This window comes from Leptosomus discolor, chromosome 13 (genome assembly GCF_034619465.1).
Source record: "Leptosomus discolor isolate bLepDis1 chromosome 13, bLepDis1.hap2, whole genome shotgun sequence".
NCBI classification, from domain to species: Eukaryota; Metazoa; Chordata; class Aves; order Leptosomiformes; family Leptosomidae; genus Leptosomus; species Leptosomus discolor.
The window spans coordinates 19,659,918-19,677,284 of record NC_141403.1 but is presented as its reverse complement, the minus strand read 5'-3'; the positions used below and the strand labels follow the sequence as shown (position 1 = coordinate 19,677,284).

Genomic DNA, 17,367 nt, shown 5'->3' with positions numbered 1-17,367 from the left:
GTTTTGAGCACCTCCAAGAACACAGACTCCACAACGCCGTCTGTTCCAGTGTTCAATCACCCCTATAACAAACGTTGTTTCTTAAGCTTAAGTGGAAATTCCTGTATTTCAATTTGTGCCCACTGCCTCTTGTCCTGCCACTTGACACCGCCTAAAAAAGCTTGGCTCCATCCTTTTTACAACCTCCATCAGGTATTTATACACTCTTAAGATCCCCCCAAGCCTTCTCTTCTCCAGCCTAAACACCACCAGCTCCCTCAGCCTCTCCTCGTACCAGATGCCTTAAGATCCCTTAAAACACATTTGCAGCCCTTCGCTTGACACACTCAATACTTCCATGCCTCTCACACTGGGCAGCCCAGAACTGGACCCACTACTCGAGGTACAGCCTCACCAGTGCTGAGCAGAGGGGAAGGATCACCTCCCTCGACCTGCTGGCAACACTTCTCCTAATGCAGCCCAGGACACCACTGGCCTTCATTGCTACAAGGGCACATTGCTGACTCATGGTCACTTGGCTTTCCCACAAAGCTACTTTCCAGCCAGTTGTCCTCAGCTTGTACTGGTGCAGGGGTTACTCCTTCTCAGGTGCAGGACCCAGCCTTTCCCTTTGTGGAACTACATGAGATTCCTGTTGGCCCATTTCTCCAGCCCATCAAGGTCCCTCCGAATGCCAGCAAAATCCTCTTACGTTCAATTTCTCCTGGCCAAGAAGGCTTCTCACTCCACCCTCTTCCAGCCTTGATTATAAATGTATTTAGTAAGATTTCTGGCCTCATGATTAAAAATTTTCCTGATGCATGAACATTGGAACAAATATTTAGTTAAGGCTGGGAAATGAAACACATCTGGAGCAAAGTCTGCACATAGCACCACAGATATCAGAACACCTCTTCAGGGCAAAGACAGCCTTCGGTGACAAAAACAACCCTGAAACTGCTGATGTTATACTAAATGACCACTGTAATTCCTGGAGCCATTCATGACTAAGACAGCATCCATACCTTGACCACAAAGGCTGTGCTGAAATGTTGAAGGTTGGCACAGACAAGTCCTAGAACCCGTAACAATTTGCCAACTCCAACTGACAAATAGCATACCTCGTACACCGTAATTGTTCTTTTTAGCTAACCTTCTACACTTAAGAAGTATTTGCTGCCTGGTAACACCAACTAAAAATGCTATTTTTCTACAAAACAAGAACTTGGAAAATCACCCATACATTTTCTCCCCACACAGAACTCCATCGATGACCTTGTCCCTGACATGGAGGGTTAACATCAAGGAGAAAGCTATCTTTCCTATCTACATTGAGACTTTGATGTCTGGTATCTGTTGATTATCTGTAACACTCAAGAAGACAGTACTAGCTACGATCTTGCAGTGGCTGCCTCGCTGAATTGTACTGAACCATTTTACTACGTTTAAATTTAGTCTTCAAGCAGGTGCGTTAAAAAGGACTCTGATAACCTGTTAGCATTTTGTTGCCTTGCTTAAAAAGTCTAACTAGTTATGGTGCTTGGGGTTAAGGGGGGTATTTGTCCTTTTTTTTTAAAAAAAAAATAAAATCGCTAAATTGGTATTTCACATAGAAACAGAGAAGTTAAAAAAATCTTTGGATTCTTTTCAATGGTTGCTGAACTTCAGGGAAGACCGTTTGCCAAGGATCACATTTACTCTGGATGTGAAAGGACCAAGGAATTGGATGCTGCAGGATTCTTCAATTTGTCCAAACAGCAGGAAAGAAGGCAGAAGAGAGGTATAATCAGGAGTCATGTAATACAGAACTAAGTCATCTCACAGTAAACTTAAACAAAAACTAAACATTTCTAGCCAGTGAGGCAAAAGCTGCTGTGGAAACAAACAAAAAAAAAAAAACAAAACAAAAACAACAACAACAAAATCAGAAAAACTTCCTTGGGAAAGAACAAGAAAAAAAAAATACACAAAGATATTTGACTCAAAAGTCATTTTACTGACTACAGTGCCTGGGACTTCAGAGAGCACGGTACATGTCTGTATTTGGAGTCTCTGATCGAGAGTCACATCTCTGTCTCACAGATCCCTAAACACCACCCTGATAGATACAGCCTTTCTTCATCCATTCCCTGACACATGATCCCAGCAGCAACACCCACTTCAGCGCATGCCTCACCTGACCGTGCTGCTCCATACTTTCCACTAGGCCAGCAAGAGGTTTTTGCAGAGCTGAGCTGTAAACTGGATCAAGAAACATACCCGGCTGGAAAACAGCCAGGAGGAAAAAATATTCAGCTGGATTGGTTTCCCAATCCTGCTCTTTGTGGTGCTGCACAACACCGCCGGCACGACAAACAAAGCATTGCAGGGCAGGAGCAGGCAAGTAATCCTGTCACAGAATGTTTAACCACTGCACTAGAGACCTAGAAGGAGAAGTTGACTTGTATGGCTCTGGTGACAGTGGACTAAGAGAGAGTTTTAACTTCATCTACTAAAAAGAGATGGTAAAACAAGGTGCTACTACTGGATCACAAGACGTGATAGCTAAACTCTTATAGATTAACCAGATTCCGACAAATTGTGTGAAAACTCAAATTAGCATCCTCACAGACATAACTCATCTATTAAACACTCTGTCTGGCAGCAGCCAGCTGACCAATTATTATATACAAGAGACGCCAGACTTGCCAAAGGATGCGTCATATCTGGTAAGGGTATCAAGATAGACAAGGAGGGAGAGGATTATTGTGTAGGAGACATGGGGGAAGGGCAGGAAGAACAAAGCATATGTTCATTAATAAAAACAGGATTCCCAAGTACCACTGCTCATGAAACTATGACTTTTTTTACTTGTGAGGGGTTCTGTAAGTATTTACAAACAGCCACTTAAAAAATAAACCTTGACTAAGACAAATTGCCTTAAATTACACTTGCTGTGCTAAAAGCAAGAATGAACAAATACATAGGATAAATCATCCTAGGTGGTCTACCTTTTAAAATGTTCCGACACGTGTGACTTCATGACGATTTGTGCAGCTCTTCAGGTTACAGAAAGCTATTAATACAATTACAGAAAGCCACTCAGATCTTCAAGAGATAACAACCTAATTTCCAATATTGGCAGAATACGTCACATAGAGCTTCCCACACCGCACAAACGCTTACTCTAGCTGTGGGTTAATTCCATGTCAAGATTCCATTTCCTGACCCCAGCCCCTTGGCCACATCCCCTTATTCAAACACAATTGGGTAAATATTTTAAGCAGGAAAACAACGTTGTTACTTTGAACCAACTATACAAAAGGGGAAACAGATGACAAATGAATTTTTGCCTAAGCTTTGTGGAAAGCAAGTCTTCAGAAAGGGAATAAACACAGAAAGTTTTTGTAATGACCATGAGTATTATGTCAACAATGTCAGGAGTGCTCTCCACAAACACACTACTGTATGGCCTTTACCTTTTGTGCCTTCCCTTCTAAATACAAAGCTTGGGTTTATATACTTTGAGCTTCTGTTCAGCAACTCAGAAAACCGCTCCTTTCTGCTTCTTTCCTACACAATCAGGAAAAGGGAACTCTCAAGACTCCTAGATCCCGCCAAAAGGCTGCTTTACAGAAAGACCAGGAATTTTTCTGCAAGTAGTTGGGCAAGCACACTGCACTGCTAATGTATCGCATCCCACTGCTTACTCTGTTTAGGAGCCCACCATACAGGACCTAACTGAAGTTCCCTTTCTTCTAACTGAAACTTCATTTCTTTCCCAATCCTTAGTTTACTGATCCCTCTCAATCACTCAGTCCAATATAGATATGATCACCACCGAAAAACAAAATAAAACTTCATACCACAAATCATTCATTACTCAGATGACTACACCTGCAGCAAACAGCTTACAAGAGACACTTCATGGAAATCATCGATGAGTTCTTATTTTGAAAAAGACCGTCCTAAAAATCTTAGTACTAAGGCTATTTAGATCTCATAAAAAGTTACCATAGTCTCGCAATGCTGGTAATAGCCTACAACCATTAACACAAGAACGGTACATCATTAAGTCTATGAAGCATTGTTCTGGCATCAAAGGAAAGGCATATACGTATACACGCACATACATGTAACAAACTCGCGGTGGCTTTTTTTTGGGGGGGTGGGGGGTGTTTTCTTTGGTGGTTATTTTTCGGTTTTTTGTTTGTTTGTTTTTTAACTAGAATGAGTTTCATTACTTCTGTAACACAACGGGTTCCTGATGCATCACTACTGTTTCTGGCTGCACAGGCCTCAAACTCATCAAAGCAGCAACTCTGGCTGCAAGCACCACTTTTAAGAACTTATAATCAAGTCTGCTTTTGAATACCTAATAAAAAGACCTCCCAGTAATAAGTAACGTAGTTTTGCTTTCTATTGATGTATTTTTGTGTTTATTCCCACTATAAACTCACAATCATGTTGTGACTGTAAATTTAGGAACCAGAGAATTTTTTTCATTTTAAACTATGAGTGGTAATTTAACACTGTGCTAAGTATCATCAACCAAAAACCACCCCATATTTTACAATCTTTCCTTGCATCGTTATTAATACTACCATCAGAAATTCCTGTCACCTAATCCCACTTTTCCTGTAACTATTTATATCAAAATTATCTAAATGCCCCTACAGATAGTATCAAACTATCATCCAAAGTGGGAGTCCCTTATTCTAAACAATGGATAGTCACTACCATGCAGAAAAATAAGTAACTACAGAAAGGTGGAAAACCGAAGAAGGGAAGTGATCTGCCCAAGAATACAAAGTGAATCAGTAGTAAAACCAGTCCAAATTCCAGTAACTTTGCCCTTTTGCTGACACTACTTTACAGATTTTTACTCCTCCTGTCTCTAAGGAACCATGACCTCAAAAGTAACTCCTTCTAGCAAAAAGCAACCCTGGGGAGCTCCACGCAGCAGTTGCATGAGGATGATGCACATGTTTGCCAAAAACCCCAGGAAGAGAAATACCACGTTGCAAAGCCTGAAATCAGCAAATCACTTAAGCGTAAGAAACAACGTTTGTTATAGGGGTGATTGAACACTGGAACAGGCTGCGTTGTGGAGTCTGTGTTCTTGAAGGTGCTCAAAACCCGGCTGGATGTGGTCCTGGGCAGCTGGCTCTAGTTTACCCTGCGGTGGTGGCCGGAGTAGACAATCTCCAGAGGTTACTTCCAACCTCAGCTATTATACGATTTCAGGGAATGATCAGACAAGAACGCATTTCCTTCAGTGTTGCCTCTCTAGCTGTTGATTTTTCTTCACTGCAGGTGGCTCAGCTGTTGGACACAAGTGTCTAATAGGTTTAGAGTGGATTTGGCAGTCAGAGAATCATAGAAGGGTTTGGGTTGGAAGGGACCTCAATGGTCATCTAGTTCCACCCCCCTGCCATGGCAGGGGCACCTCCCACTACACCAGGTTGCTCAAGGCTCCATCCAACCCGGCCTTGAACACTGCCAGGGATGGAGCGTCCACAGCTTCCTTAGGTGACCTGTTCCAGCGTCTCACCACCCTCAGGGTGAAGAACTACTACTTTGTTTCTAGTCTAAACCTGCCCTCTCCCAGCTTCCAACCATTACCCCTCATCCATTACTTGTTATGAGTTTTTCCCCACAGCAATACACACAGCCCTACCTGAAGCAGAATTTAAAATTAGAATACAAAAGTATAAATATAACTGAATATCAGAAGGAATAAAGCAGCAAAAAAACCAACCAAAGCAAAAACCAGGGACTTAAAACTGAGCATTAAGGGTAGGCTTCCAGATGCAGTTAACAGGATACACCGTCAGCTTGCAAACACATCAAGCAGAGCTAGAATAACAGGCATTCAAGGCTCCTATTCAACATTTATGCATACATTTCAGTTTTAAGCAGAAGTAGTCCCGCTGGTTTCTACAGGACATCAAATGCAGGTAAAGTTTCAAAGCATAAACATCTGCAAGACAAAGATCAACAACTACCTTAACTTCTTGTTCCAAGATCCATTTCAAAAAGATTTTCAGGTCATTTTAATAGCATCTACCCTCCAAAACAACAACAAAACCCAACCACAAAGTCAGGGGAGAGGAAGGCACCCAGGCACAGAAAAATTAAATCTGTCTCAAAGGCTCACCATGCAATGTGTGCCTTTTTTTTTTTCTTAGTAACATTTTTGTAATTAATTACAATGAATTCTATGATTCTGTCTCTTCAAAAGTCTTTTAGCTTCAACCCACTGTTATAATTTCCCTTTCTGTAACACTACACATAGCTGGCTCAAAGATGGTCTCCCCATCACATTCTAAATGAAAGACACAGTACAAAAGGAGTACGTCCAAGTACCCCAACAAATCAATTCAATCTCCTTATTATCGAGGCAATCCTGCCCAGCCCAAAATCACCTATTTCTGAGGAAACTGAACGGTGTATTTTCCTTTGTGAGTTTTCACTGTAAAAACAGGTGCTAAAATGAACATTTCCCTGCCGTGTTTGCAACACTAACTCTGCCGCATAATGTCAGTGCAGATCTAAATCCATTGTCCAAACCGACTGAATTTAAGGCATAAGTATCAAGCAGCCAAGTAATTAAAAGAATGAACAAATGCCTCTTCCCCCCCCCCCCCCCTCCCCCCCATACCTTCATTATTTCATAGCAGGTCTGGCAATACAGATAAAAGACAACATGCAGATTACAAGACAAAGCGCTATTTCAACCACTTGATGTGATATTCAGCAAAAACGTGCTACACCTCTTTTCTGCAGTCCTCTCTACTTCACTCAGAACGACTGTCACCATTTTACAAAACAGCTCCGAAATACAAATTCAGGAAGAGGAGGGGATAAAAACAAAACAAAACCTTGAGGTACCATCCTCTCGGCTCCCTCCCTCCACTGCCCCCCTCTCCCCCAGCATACCGGGAGCCTGCTCTCCATGGCTGATCACTTTTGCTTTGTCTACCCCAATTTAGAAGTCTCAGGACAAATTCTCCTCTCCCCACGGCCACACACTATATATTTATTCTAAGTTAGCCTGCACGTATGCATCTGCACACACACATACAGCCACCCACGGGCGACGGGAGGGGGGACGATAGCGGACTTTCGCCCCCACAAAACCGAGAGGGAAAGGCGCACCCCGAAAAGGGCGAGGAGGGGACCCATCTGCCCCCAAGGACTGGCCCCCGACCCTCACTCCGCTGCGGGCGGCCCTCGGGTGCTGCCCCCCGCACCCCCCACCGCCCGGCCCTTCCCTCCCACCCCGCCCCGGGCCGCCGCTCACCGGTGGGCGCGCTGTCGAGGATGCGGAGGTCGTAGGCCCCGGAGCAGCGGTAGTTGGCGGCGGTGCCGTTGTCCCACACCACGACCACCTCCTCGGGGCTCTCGAAGCTGCGGACGGTCCCCACATGGCCCTCGCCGCCATCCTGCTTCCCCCACTTCCAGTCCGGGCCCCGGACCACCCGGGCCCCGACTCCCTCCACCATCACTCGGTTGTTCCGCGAGCTGCTCATCCCGGCGACGCCTCGCGGGACCGGGGCCCGGGGCGGCTGGAGGGGGCGCGCCGCCCGCAGGCGGCGAAGGGGGACCTCGATGGGGACGGCTGCCTCGGGCGCGGGCCGCGGGTGCCGGTGCGGCGAGGGAGGGAGGAGGACAATCCTGACGCGACGGCAAGCGGGGGGAGGGAGGGGCCCTTCCGACGGGCCGGGGGACGCGACCGGGGCGGCGGGAGCCGACGGGCAGCAGTCTCCGGCCGACTCTTCTCCTCGCTCGCTCGCTTCCTACCTACGCGCCCATCCCCAGCGCCGCAGCGGTGCCCCCCGGCCCGCGGCGCCCGCCCGCACCCCGCAGCGGCAACCCACCGCCGGCCCCGCGCGCGCCCGCCGCTACATCCGGGAACTGCGGCCGCGACGGCGGCAGCACCAGGGAGACCGGCGGCGGCCGCCGTCAGCGCCCACCTACTCCGCGCTGCACATGCGCCCAGGCCCGGCGCTTCTGCGCAGCTGCAGCGAGGGGGGGGGGGGGGGGGGGCCGGAGGAGGCGGGGCGGCGCTCGAGCGCCACCTGCGGAGCCGCGGCGGGCAGTGAGCGGCGCGGCCGCCCGCCCTTCCCCGGGGGGGAAGGGGAGGAAGCGGCGGAGGAATCGGGGATTTATTCATCCCGGCGGGAGGGCCGAGGGTCCCGCAAGTCGCCAGCCTGGCGGTTCCGCCTAGGGGCGCGGGCGGCGTTGAGTCCCCAGGGGCCGCGGCCGCGCCCCGCCCCGCTGAGGTGGTTTTGGCGGCAGACGGGGAGGGCGGTCCCGCGGCCGGGCGTCCCTGATCGCCCTCTTCCCGCTCCATCCCGGAGGAGCTGCTCGTACCGGAGAGGCCATCGGCTGAATTGCATCAACCGAGCCCTGCGCGATCGGGCCCGGGGAGATCTGTGCGGCGTCTTCCCCGGCTTCCCGTTACCTCTGTGCCCTGACGCTGCCTGTGACAGACGTGTTTTCAAACTGGGGGCGTGAGTCTTGCATGCTACGGAGGTGAGCCTAGTGGGGCTGTGTTGTAGCCCAGGAGCCTTTTTTTTTAGCTGGTATTCAGGTGCTCAGTCAGCAAAAGCAGGATCTGAACCGCCACCCGCCCTTCCCACCTCGGGGCGTCCCTCCCGAGGATGTACCTACTCAAACTTTTGAGCACAAGCCTGCAACGCAATTCATAAACTGCCCTCTTCGTTAGCGCTCTCGTGACACTCGAGGATTTCCTTTAACTCCACACGTCCTGGCTGATCTTGCACACAGTTTGATTCTTCATTTTAAAAATGGTTCTCCAATTGTTTTTGTCTCTCTCTAATCACGCTCTGTGCCAACTTTTTAAAAGCATACATCTTAAAGGACAGACAAGTCTGAACCTGACAAAAGAATACCATTTCTTTTGGGAACAGTCAACAGGGAAATGACTGCTGAAAGGCAGCCCAGCTACCCTTGTGTCCTGGGTATTTTCACAGTTTCTTTGCTTCCTTCCACCTTTGTGGTTATTAATATGGCTAGAGGAGCCTATGAGATCATTTCCTGACTTCTTCTGTGTAGTCTTCTCACAATACGGTATAGCAGAGCAGAGTGGTATGAGCATGTAACCACCAGACCACCAGCACATTCCTCACATAATTCGTTCCTTCCTAACCCATGCTTAGCCTAAAGAATGTCGCCTTAAACATGAAATTGTGTCCTGACAAAAGGCACTCCCAAGCAGTGTCTGATTTGTATGCCCGCAGTGCAAACCTCAAAACGCTAACAGATACCGCCCCAGGAAAGCATGCCATCGCCATGCAGTTTGGCTTTTCTTACAGATGCTTCTCCCTTACAAAAGCTGCCCGCAGCTTGTCCTGCCTTACTACACTTGGTACATGTAATTGAAACTAAATGTGTAACACGTGGCAGAACTTCCCTTTCTGGTGAAGGATCTAGCTGGGCTCTATCTATGGTCATAATGTTCCCATCTGCCTTGTTCTACTTTTTTGTGCTCGCAGTTATGGGCAAGTATAAGGTTAATGCATACCTAAAGGTAACTCAGAGCACATTTTTGTATTACTCCTTCATAGGGTTGCATAAAAAAGGCTTTTTGCAACCAGGAAAAGTGTGCCAGGAAAACCAACAAAGTCAGAGATGAGAATTAGTTCTGGAGACAAACAGAAGAGTTCATCCCTTACATTTATATTACCAAGAAATTCTAAATTAGAGACATTCAGAGTCCGCTGCTGCATTTCAGCAGCAGCGCATGGGGGCAGATACTATCCTGGAGCTTCTTCTCTCCTGATAATCTTTCTCCTGACCACTCCTGTCCTGTCTGTCCCAATAGCCTCTGCTTCTCCTACTCACCTGCTTTTTCTATTTGACAATTTTCTTGCAAAAACCAGGTGTGTGTCAGCATTTTGTTTGCAGTGGGAAACTGGACACAGTAATACGAGGAAAGAACTCATATTCTCTTTCCAACTGAAAAAACTTGTTGGTTTAAGGCCTTTTGCAGGCAGAGGGGGTTACTTCATTGGCTGGTTGGTTTTGCACAGAATAAATGCATGTAGCATTTTCAGTTCTCTCTAACAAGTCTTCAGTGCCTGAACGAGACTGTTCTCTTCTCCTGATGAATGCTGAGAGTTTATCACATCTCCTAAACTTGATTTGCCCCTCTGAATGCCTGTTTTACAGGCTTAAAGCCAACTTGTGTTCACACTCCAGGTAATTTAATCTATCAGGCCTCAAATTGTGGAGAAAAATGCCATCTAAAACCTCACTACTGGAGTTAGTAGAAGGTTTATTTCTTTGCTTTTTGGCTCTACAATCTAGAAGTCATACTCACTCATAAGCCTCCTCAAACCTAGCACCAGCAGAGGCATGGGACCTCTATTCTTTTGTGCCATCCCTGTTACGGAAGGAGACCACCAGGGCAGACTGGCAGAGCAGTAATGCCTGAAACTGCTGCAGCAGAAGCAGCCAAAGCTCATCTGGCAAAGGCCTTACGTACCTGAACGTTGCTGCTGTAATTAACCACTGCTGCCTGCCTGGTGGGGCAGTGCTGGCTCTGAATACCTCAGGTAGTCATGACAGAGCAGTTAAATCACAGGCTGGAGGAAGGGAATCCACAGTGCTTTAGGCATACTCGCCTGTAAGTGCAAAGACTTGTTATGCATTCAGTGCAGGAATCTGGACGCACAAAAAGAACTACAGGAGTTCCCTTCTGGCTACCCAAAATCATGTACACTGCTGAGTCATGCTGTCCTCCAGCTGCTGACTGTGGTCTTCCTCACGACTTCCTGCCACATTAGAGTGATCCAGTGAGGGGCCACAGGAGAAGACCTCTGGTTTATGCAGAATTCAGCGCTGTGCATAACCTAATGACATCCCTTTAAACTCCTTGTTATTGTTGGAGAGCATACCGGCTTTTTGTACGAGCAGCTGCTACCCTCCTAGAGGGCAGGACAACCTCAAGACAACCCTCACAGCGGCACAGGAAACAGGACTTGGGAAGCCATCCAGCCTATGCCCCTGTTCATCTAAGCCATTCCAGAGAGCCGCTTGCCTAAACTCTGCCTGGTTGCCTTTAGGTCCTGCAAAATGTCACATGCCAGCAGGGAATCCTAATGTAAGTATTTGCATGTGTCACCTGAAGAGAGACTTTGATAGGAGTTTTTCTGGACTGTCTTGTTTGATTAAAGCTGAACTTGCGGTGTAGGATCTGGAACAAGCAATGCAAAAGGAGGCTGTGCCTGTTGCAGGAGAGAATCCCATGTGAAAAGTCTGCTTTTATATGGTTTAGAAGAAAAAATCCCACCTTCTTGGAAAGATAATTATTAACTCATGGAGTTTTGAGGGTTTGTTTATTATCTTGCACAAATCCTGAGTTCTCACAATTTGTCATATGAAGGGTATACACACACAGCTTCCTAGGAGTTGAGAAAGAGCATCTAGTTTACATGTAATGAGGAGAGTGTAGTTTCTTTTTAAAATACAAAGGTCGAGCTTATTAATTTATAAGTCCAAAAATTCTGCCTCCTCACTTCAAGACTCTATATGAGAACAAGTGGTTATCTTAGTCCTCCTCTTAAAAACTGAAGGCATTCTAGATTTTAATTTTCTGCTTTTCCCCCAAGAGGCATTTTTCTAATGCAGGTTTTTTCCTGTGGACAAAAGAATTAGGAAAAGGAATTATGAAAAAGTAAGCAACTGCCTTGGTTTTACCAAAATACACCTACTCTTCTGGGTGGAACTCACTCAACTAACTGAGGAATAAAGATGGAAAAATTGGCAAATAAGATTAAAACTACTCTTTTACTGAAAAAAAATATGCCCCAAATGTTAATTATTTTTTTTAATGAAAACGATGTGATCACTTTCCACAGAAACGTCTGGTCTGATGAACATGCCACATATTTTTAAGTAAAAATATACATAATGTATATTTTCTAGAACCTGAAGAACCAGTTAGGAACTTAAGGCCATGTTGGGTTTAGCCATGGTTTACTGTAGACAAGAAACCCGAGTTCCTCAGGCTCTGCTGCCATCACGTGGCCATCTACCATCTCTAATCAATGCTAACACACCCCTATCCTGTTAACGTCTTGCACTGTATTTCCACGGCTTTATTTACCAGATTCATTATCCATAACACAAACCAACTTCTTCCTCAGTTTTCAGAGGTGTCATGAATAATTGGCATCGATTTTCTTCCTAAATTCTGAGAGATTAAAATATTTTTTAATGCCAGAGAGTGAGCAAGCTGTCATGCAACACAGCAAATTGCTTTGGTGGGTTTGGTTTTCACTATGCTACTGGCATCCTCTATGAAACTCCTAATGAGAGCACGTATATTAACCCACAGTGTCCATGCCACTATTTCTTCTCCTCAGGAGTTCTATCTACTACTTCTCTTCTAGGAAGGAAAAACAGCTGAACAGAGAACAGATTATAAAGACATCACTTCATTTTCCTGCTGTGAAACAGAACTAATCCCATGGAGATCTGATAAAAAGAAGGATTTTTTTCTGTGTCTGGCTAAAAACCTGAACATGTTGAAAAAGCATTTTAGGATAAAGGAGGTTGTTTTTCTTTAGCAGGAGCACCCTGGAATCTTCTCCCTTGATTAAGGTTTTAAATTTTACTGGCTGAACTATTTTGAGTGGAAAGAAAACAACATACCCATGAAGTTATGCTTGAGGTTTTAAATATTCAAATAAAATATTAAAATAAAATAAGCAAAAAATCTGTAGCAATCTAGGGCAGATACCCTACAATAGCATGTACTCGTGTTTCCACATCTACAACAACTCTTTAACTGCACCATACCTCAGAGGATTAAAGAATCTATACTTACCTGATATTTTCAAATGTTTAGCCACATATTGATGTCTTATTCATAGGTGATTTTTAAATTAGATGATGCATTGGAAGGAGGGATTCATTTCTTCCTGGTATTAAATTTCCTGACTATAAAAGTGTAAAGAAAGTACCTACTGAAATTCTCACATGTAGTCAGAACCAGCTAGATCATATTTTTAGACTGACAGGAAAATAAACTGTCTCCATGGGTCATCAAGATATTTTAAGAATGGTCCCAGTTTATGTGCATGATAATTTTTCTTGCGATCAACGGGACTAACCGTGTGCTTACAGTCAAGCACAGGGCTTTCTTGTGTACAAAGGCACTCAAAATGCACTAAGTAATGCCTGAAAGATGACTGAAGCACTGAATAATATCTATGTTTAATTTTAATAATCTGCTAAAATAGTAACAAACATTGAGTGACTCAAGGAGAATCTAAACTTTGTATGTTTTGTCATAAGAAATTAGTCCCAGTCATTACATTATTTAATCTTAAATTCTAAGAAGTAAGATTTCCAGTACACTCTGATAGACTTATTGAAATCTGTATTTGTTAAAAACACAGCTGGAAATTTTAAAAAATAACAAAAAAAATCTGTTGCTAAACAAGGCTATATGCTCTGCGTAAAGTAAATATTTTTAATATACATCTCGTTTAAGATTGTGTCTAATGCTTATAAATAATTTTCACTCCTAAGGAATAATTTAACATGCTAAGGAAAATCTAAGAAATTGCCTGAAGGAAAAAGATTCATTGGTTGTATTTCTGACTCTACTGAATTCAGCTCAAGACTTTACCAAATGTATATGGATTTTTTTTGTTCATTGGGGGTTTTTTTTACATTATTATAAAGCATTCTAAAATGCTTTGGGTTTGTGTTTGAAATACAAGATGCAAATTTTTACCCACTTTGAAGTGTTTATAAAGGAATTAAAATGGGTAAATAAAAATGAAAATATTTAATTTAAAGCTACAATAAAGATTCCTTGGAGCCAGGAGGAAATTTAACCTAGATTCAACATCCAGCTCTACTGTACTCTTTTAAAAATTCTCCAAGTTCTGTAGCAGCTTCTGTTAACATTTTTAATGAAAAAAAATAATTTGATTAAGAGAAACGTCCTCAATATATGTGCTTGCTTTCAATTTATTTCATACTGGACTGTCTCATATTCTCAGTTTTCAGCATGCCGTGGATTGTCATCTTTGGTTTCCGAAAAAACCTATTTTAAGTTAATTCACATTTCTGAGAATTATACTCAGCTGCCTATCACAGAATTTTAACCTTTATTTTAACTCTTCTGTGAACATTTTAGGTGATACGAAACAAAGTTTCATCACCATTATTTAAAATGACGGTAAATCCAATTGGTCTGACCCTCTACCAACAACCATTTTGTATTTAGCAGTTCACCAGCTGTATTCAAAGGCAGGGAACTGGTTTCCTGCAGGCTAGATCCTGCAAGAGTCATTCCAAGGGAGACAAGTATTGGGCAGCCTTCATGTTGCAGCAGCTGTTGAAGGTATCTTCAACCACCTAAACAGAGAGTGAAATGATATTGGATCTTAAAGGTCCTGATTCTCTGATTATGTGGTTGCATTTGTAGTCAGGATACCTGCTACACCTGCTGAACTGAAACGCTCACCTTTTAATTGAAGGAAACGGAGAGTTAAATCAAATGACATCAACATTCCTTTTGAATCCTACATTTCTTCCAACTTTACCACTGGAAAGGGCTGAGAAATATTTCATGAGGGAGTGAAGAGAAGCATGGTAGAAAAATATGTGGACACATGGGAATATGGAGATAACAGTACGAGTAGCAAAGCTCAAGAAGGGGACAAACAGAAGCAGCTATTCCTGATGCCACAATCGTTGATTTTTTTTCATGAGCACCAAGAGTACAAACATAAACACAGCCTGGCTTTTTGCTCTCAAATTTGAAGAGCCGCCAACACTGACTTCATTAATTCCCTACTTCATTCATAAGGGAAGAAAAATCTATACTATGCATGAGGAAGGCTGGGGAAATGCTGACTTGAATTTTTCAAATGCAATTTTTTCCTCCCGTTCCCCTGCTGACAATACATGTTGGGAACAGCGAGTGCCCCTTCCCTGCATTGATGGAAAAATTTTCAGATGTTTTATACAGGGACTTGGAGCTTTCCCAAGATAGATCAGGCTGATGCAAAGATATTTTCCCCATTTTGTTAGATGAATGCTAAACAGCTGTTAAAAGAATATATATAAACAGAACCTTGAATTTAAAACTCTTGAGGTTAAAAATCACTTTGCCCCTCCTTAGAGGTGCTGCAGCACCTATGGCAATCAGTTCCAAGAGTGGGGCTACAGAGAACTGCGCTGGGACCAGCTTGCAATTGCCCACTGGAACGTGAGTAAGAATGTAATAACTCCCCCCAAAAGGCCAAATGATCACAGAAGCACCTCCCCTAACAAAAAATAAAGACAACATAGCACTAGAGTAGCCTCCTAGTTAGAAATGTAAATCAAGCTGTGACTAACCAAGTGTTTCTGTAAATTATTATCTGTTGCTTAAGCAAAATAAATTGGGACACAATGCAAAAGAACAACCCTGTGCCCTTTCATTTCTGCCTAATCTATAATCCATTAGAGCTGGGTTGATGCAATCATTTTATGAAGCACTTAGAAAGCAGAGAGCATAGTGCAAGTAGCAAGTCCCTCTGGGAATGCAGGGCTGTGTTCCTCCGAAAAAAATGCAGTAAGAATTCAAAGCACCATGGTGGCCACCTTGTTTTCTTCCCCCACACACCATTTGAGCAGAATACAGCCTTTTCTTTTTCAGCTCTGCAAATGTGTTGTAGGCCAAAGGATAACCCTCCAAAGACTTCAAAAACCCATCACTGGAACTAGAGGATCTGATAGGGATTGCTTAAACCAGAAGGAAGTCATTAACATTATTGCTATTGACAGCGTAGCAACATGCTTACACAGCAACAAAACCCCCTCAGCCTCTGATTTGTTTCAGCTTGCCTACGGTATGTCATCTATGCCTGACATTGTTAATACTCCCATGAGTAACCAACACAGGGTCGAGGTCAAAGACCAGATAAACCTCATCAGCCTGTGTGTCTGGATCTTTTTTCATGCATTCAGTCCCTCTAGATTGTTGATGAAGACGTTAACCTGCTGCTTTTGTATAACTCAGAAGGGTTTCCCTGACCAACAGCCATGCCTTCTGCTTTTTGGTCAAATGTGTGCGTATCCCTCTATAAGCCTTCTAGCCCCACGGACACACACTGTGTCCTCCTCTTTCTCCACCATTTGGGATTTTAGTTTTTGGGTGGCTCAAGGATTCCTCAGCTTAACGGGGACAGGACTTGAATGCAGGAGAACAGTCCGCTGCAAGCAACAACGAGATCCCTTCTTTGGAAGTGGCAGGTTCCTCTGCATCCTAAAGTCTAGTCCTCAGTTCAGCCAAATTAGTGTCTCCGAAGATTCCTAAGCTGACATTGTTGATGAAGCCTACGTGTTCTCAGAACTAAGCTGTCTACTCCAGCTGCTCACACTGGAGTGTTCCTTCACGACAAATCCTTTTATCCAGGGTGTACAACGTATGTTCCCAGCAAGTCAGGACCAAGACCTGGGTATGGCTGTTCTCGGTAAGCAGAAGCAGAGGAAGCGCAGTGCTGATGACCATAGGGTGGAAAACCTTTTTCTGTAACAGCTGCGGGGAAAAGTAACAAAGCCCAGCTCCATCCTAGCCTCTGCTTACCAATCCCCATACTCTTTTCAATGGCAGTAGCTCTGCCCCGTGTCTCTGTAAACTTCAGACAGCTGACTGGTTAGGAAGAATAGGTATCTTAGAGTTTCTTTGGAACTTTGCAATACACTCTTATTAGTTTACTTTTCTTAATATAACATCAATTAATTACTTTGCATGCTTACATCATTCTGATTCTTCAATGAAAGTCTTAAAATTGTACAAACCGCTTTTACTTGAGAAGAAAAAGATGACAAGTAGAAGATTTCTGCTTGTCAAACTGAATGGCAAAACATGCTTGACGTTTCCAAATCCCATATCCAAATTAGCGATGCAATCAGAAACAACCATTTGATTGCAAAGTCTTTTGATGTTACAAGGGGTATTCATGATAGTTGTCAAAGCAGGACTGCACCAAAGCAGAGTGTTTGATCACACAGTATGAACCTGGTAGCACTTTTCTCTACAGTTTGGAAAGCTAAAGTCCCTTTCAGTATTTCTCCAAGTTAAGCTGTGGCCCAAAATCCAAGAGCTTGCCACCACTATTTCATGGTGAACAAGAAACAGTTGGGCTCAGATGCTTTATATCAGAGCAGAATCTCTCTGGTAAGATCTGACCGAGTAAGAAGCAACTGAAATAGGCCACATTGCGTTTTCTGCTCTTACATTCTTTTTTTTTGGTTGTTGTTATGGTCCCCAATTCAATTAGATTTTAAAGTTTGGATATAGCAAGAAAACACCGATAAGGTAAGAAGGGAAGAGTCTTACCAAGCGAAGTCTGTCTTCTCTCAGCAGTT

At 44.0% G+C, this 17,367-nt stretch overlaps 1 protein-coding gene across 2 annotated transcripts in view; it reads right to left on the bottom strand.

The window, feature by feature from the left end:
* Positions 1-7,493, bottom strand: part of MIB1 (MIB E3 ubiquitin protein ligase 1) — an 89,919-nt gene extending 82,426 nt beyond the window's left edge. For both annotated transcript variants that reach the window (XM_086472753.1, XM_086472752.1), the window contains exon 1: positions 7,265-7,493. In XM_086472753.1, the coding sequence (XP_086328879.1) occupies positions 7,265-7,493 (229 nt within the window). The remainder of the gene's footprint in view (positions 1-7,264) is intronic.
* Between the last annotated feature and the right edge of the window lie 9,874 nt (positions 7,494-17,367).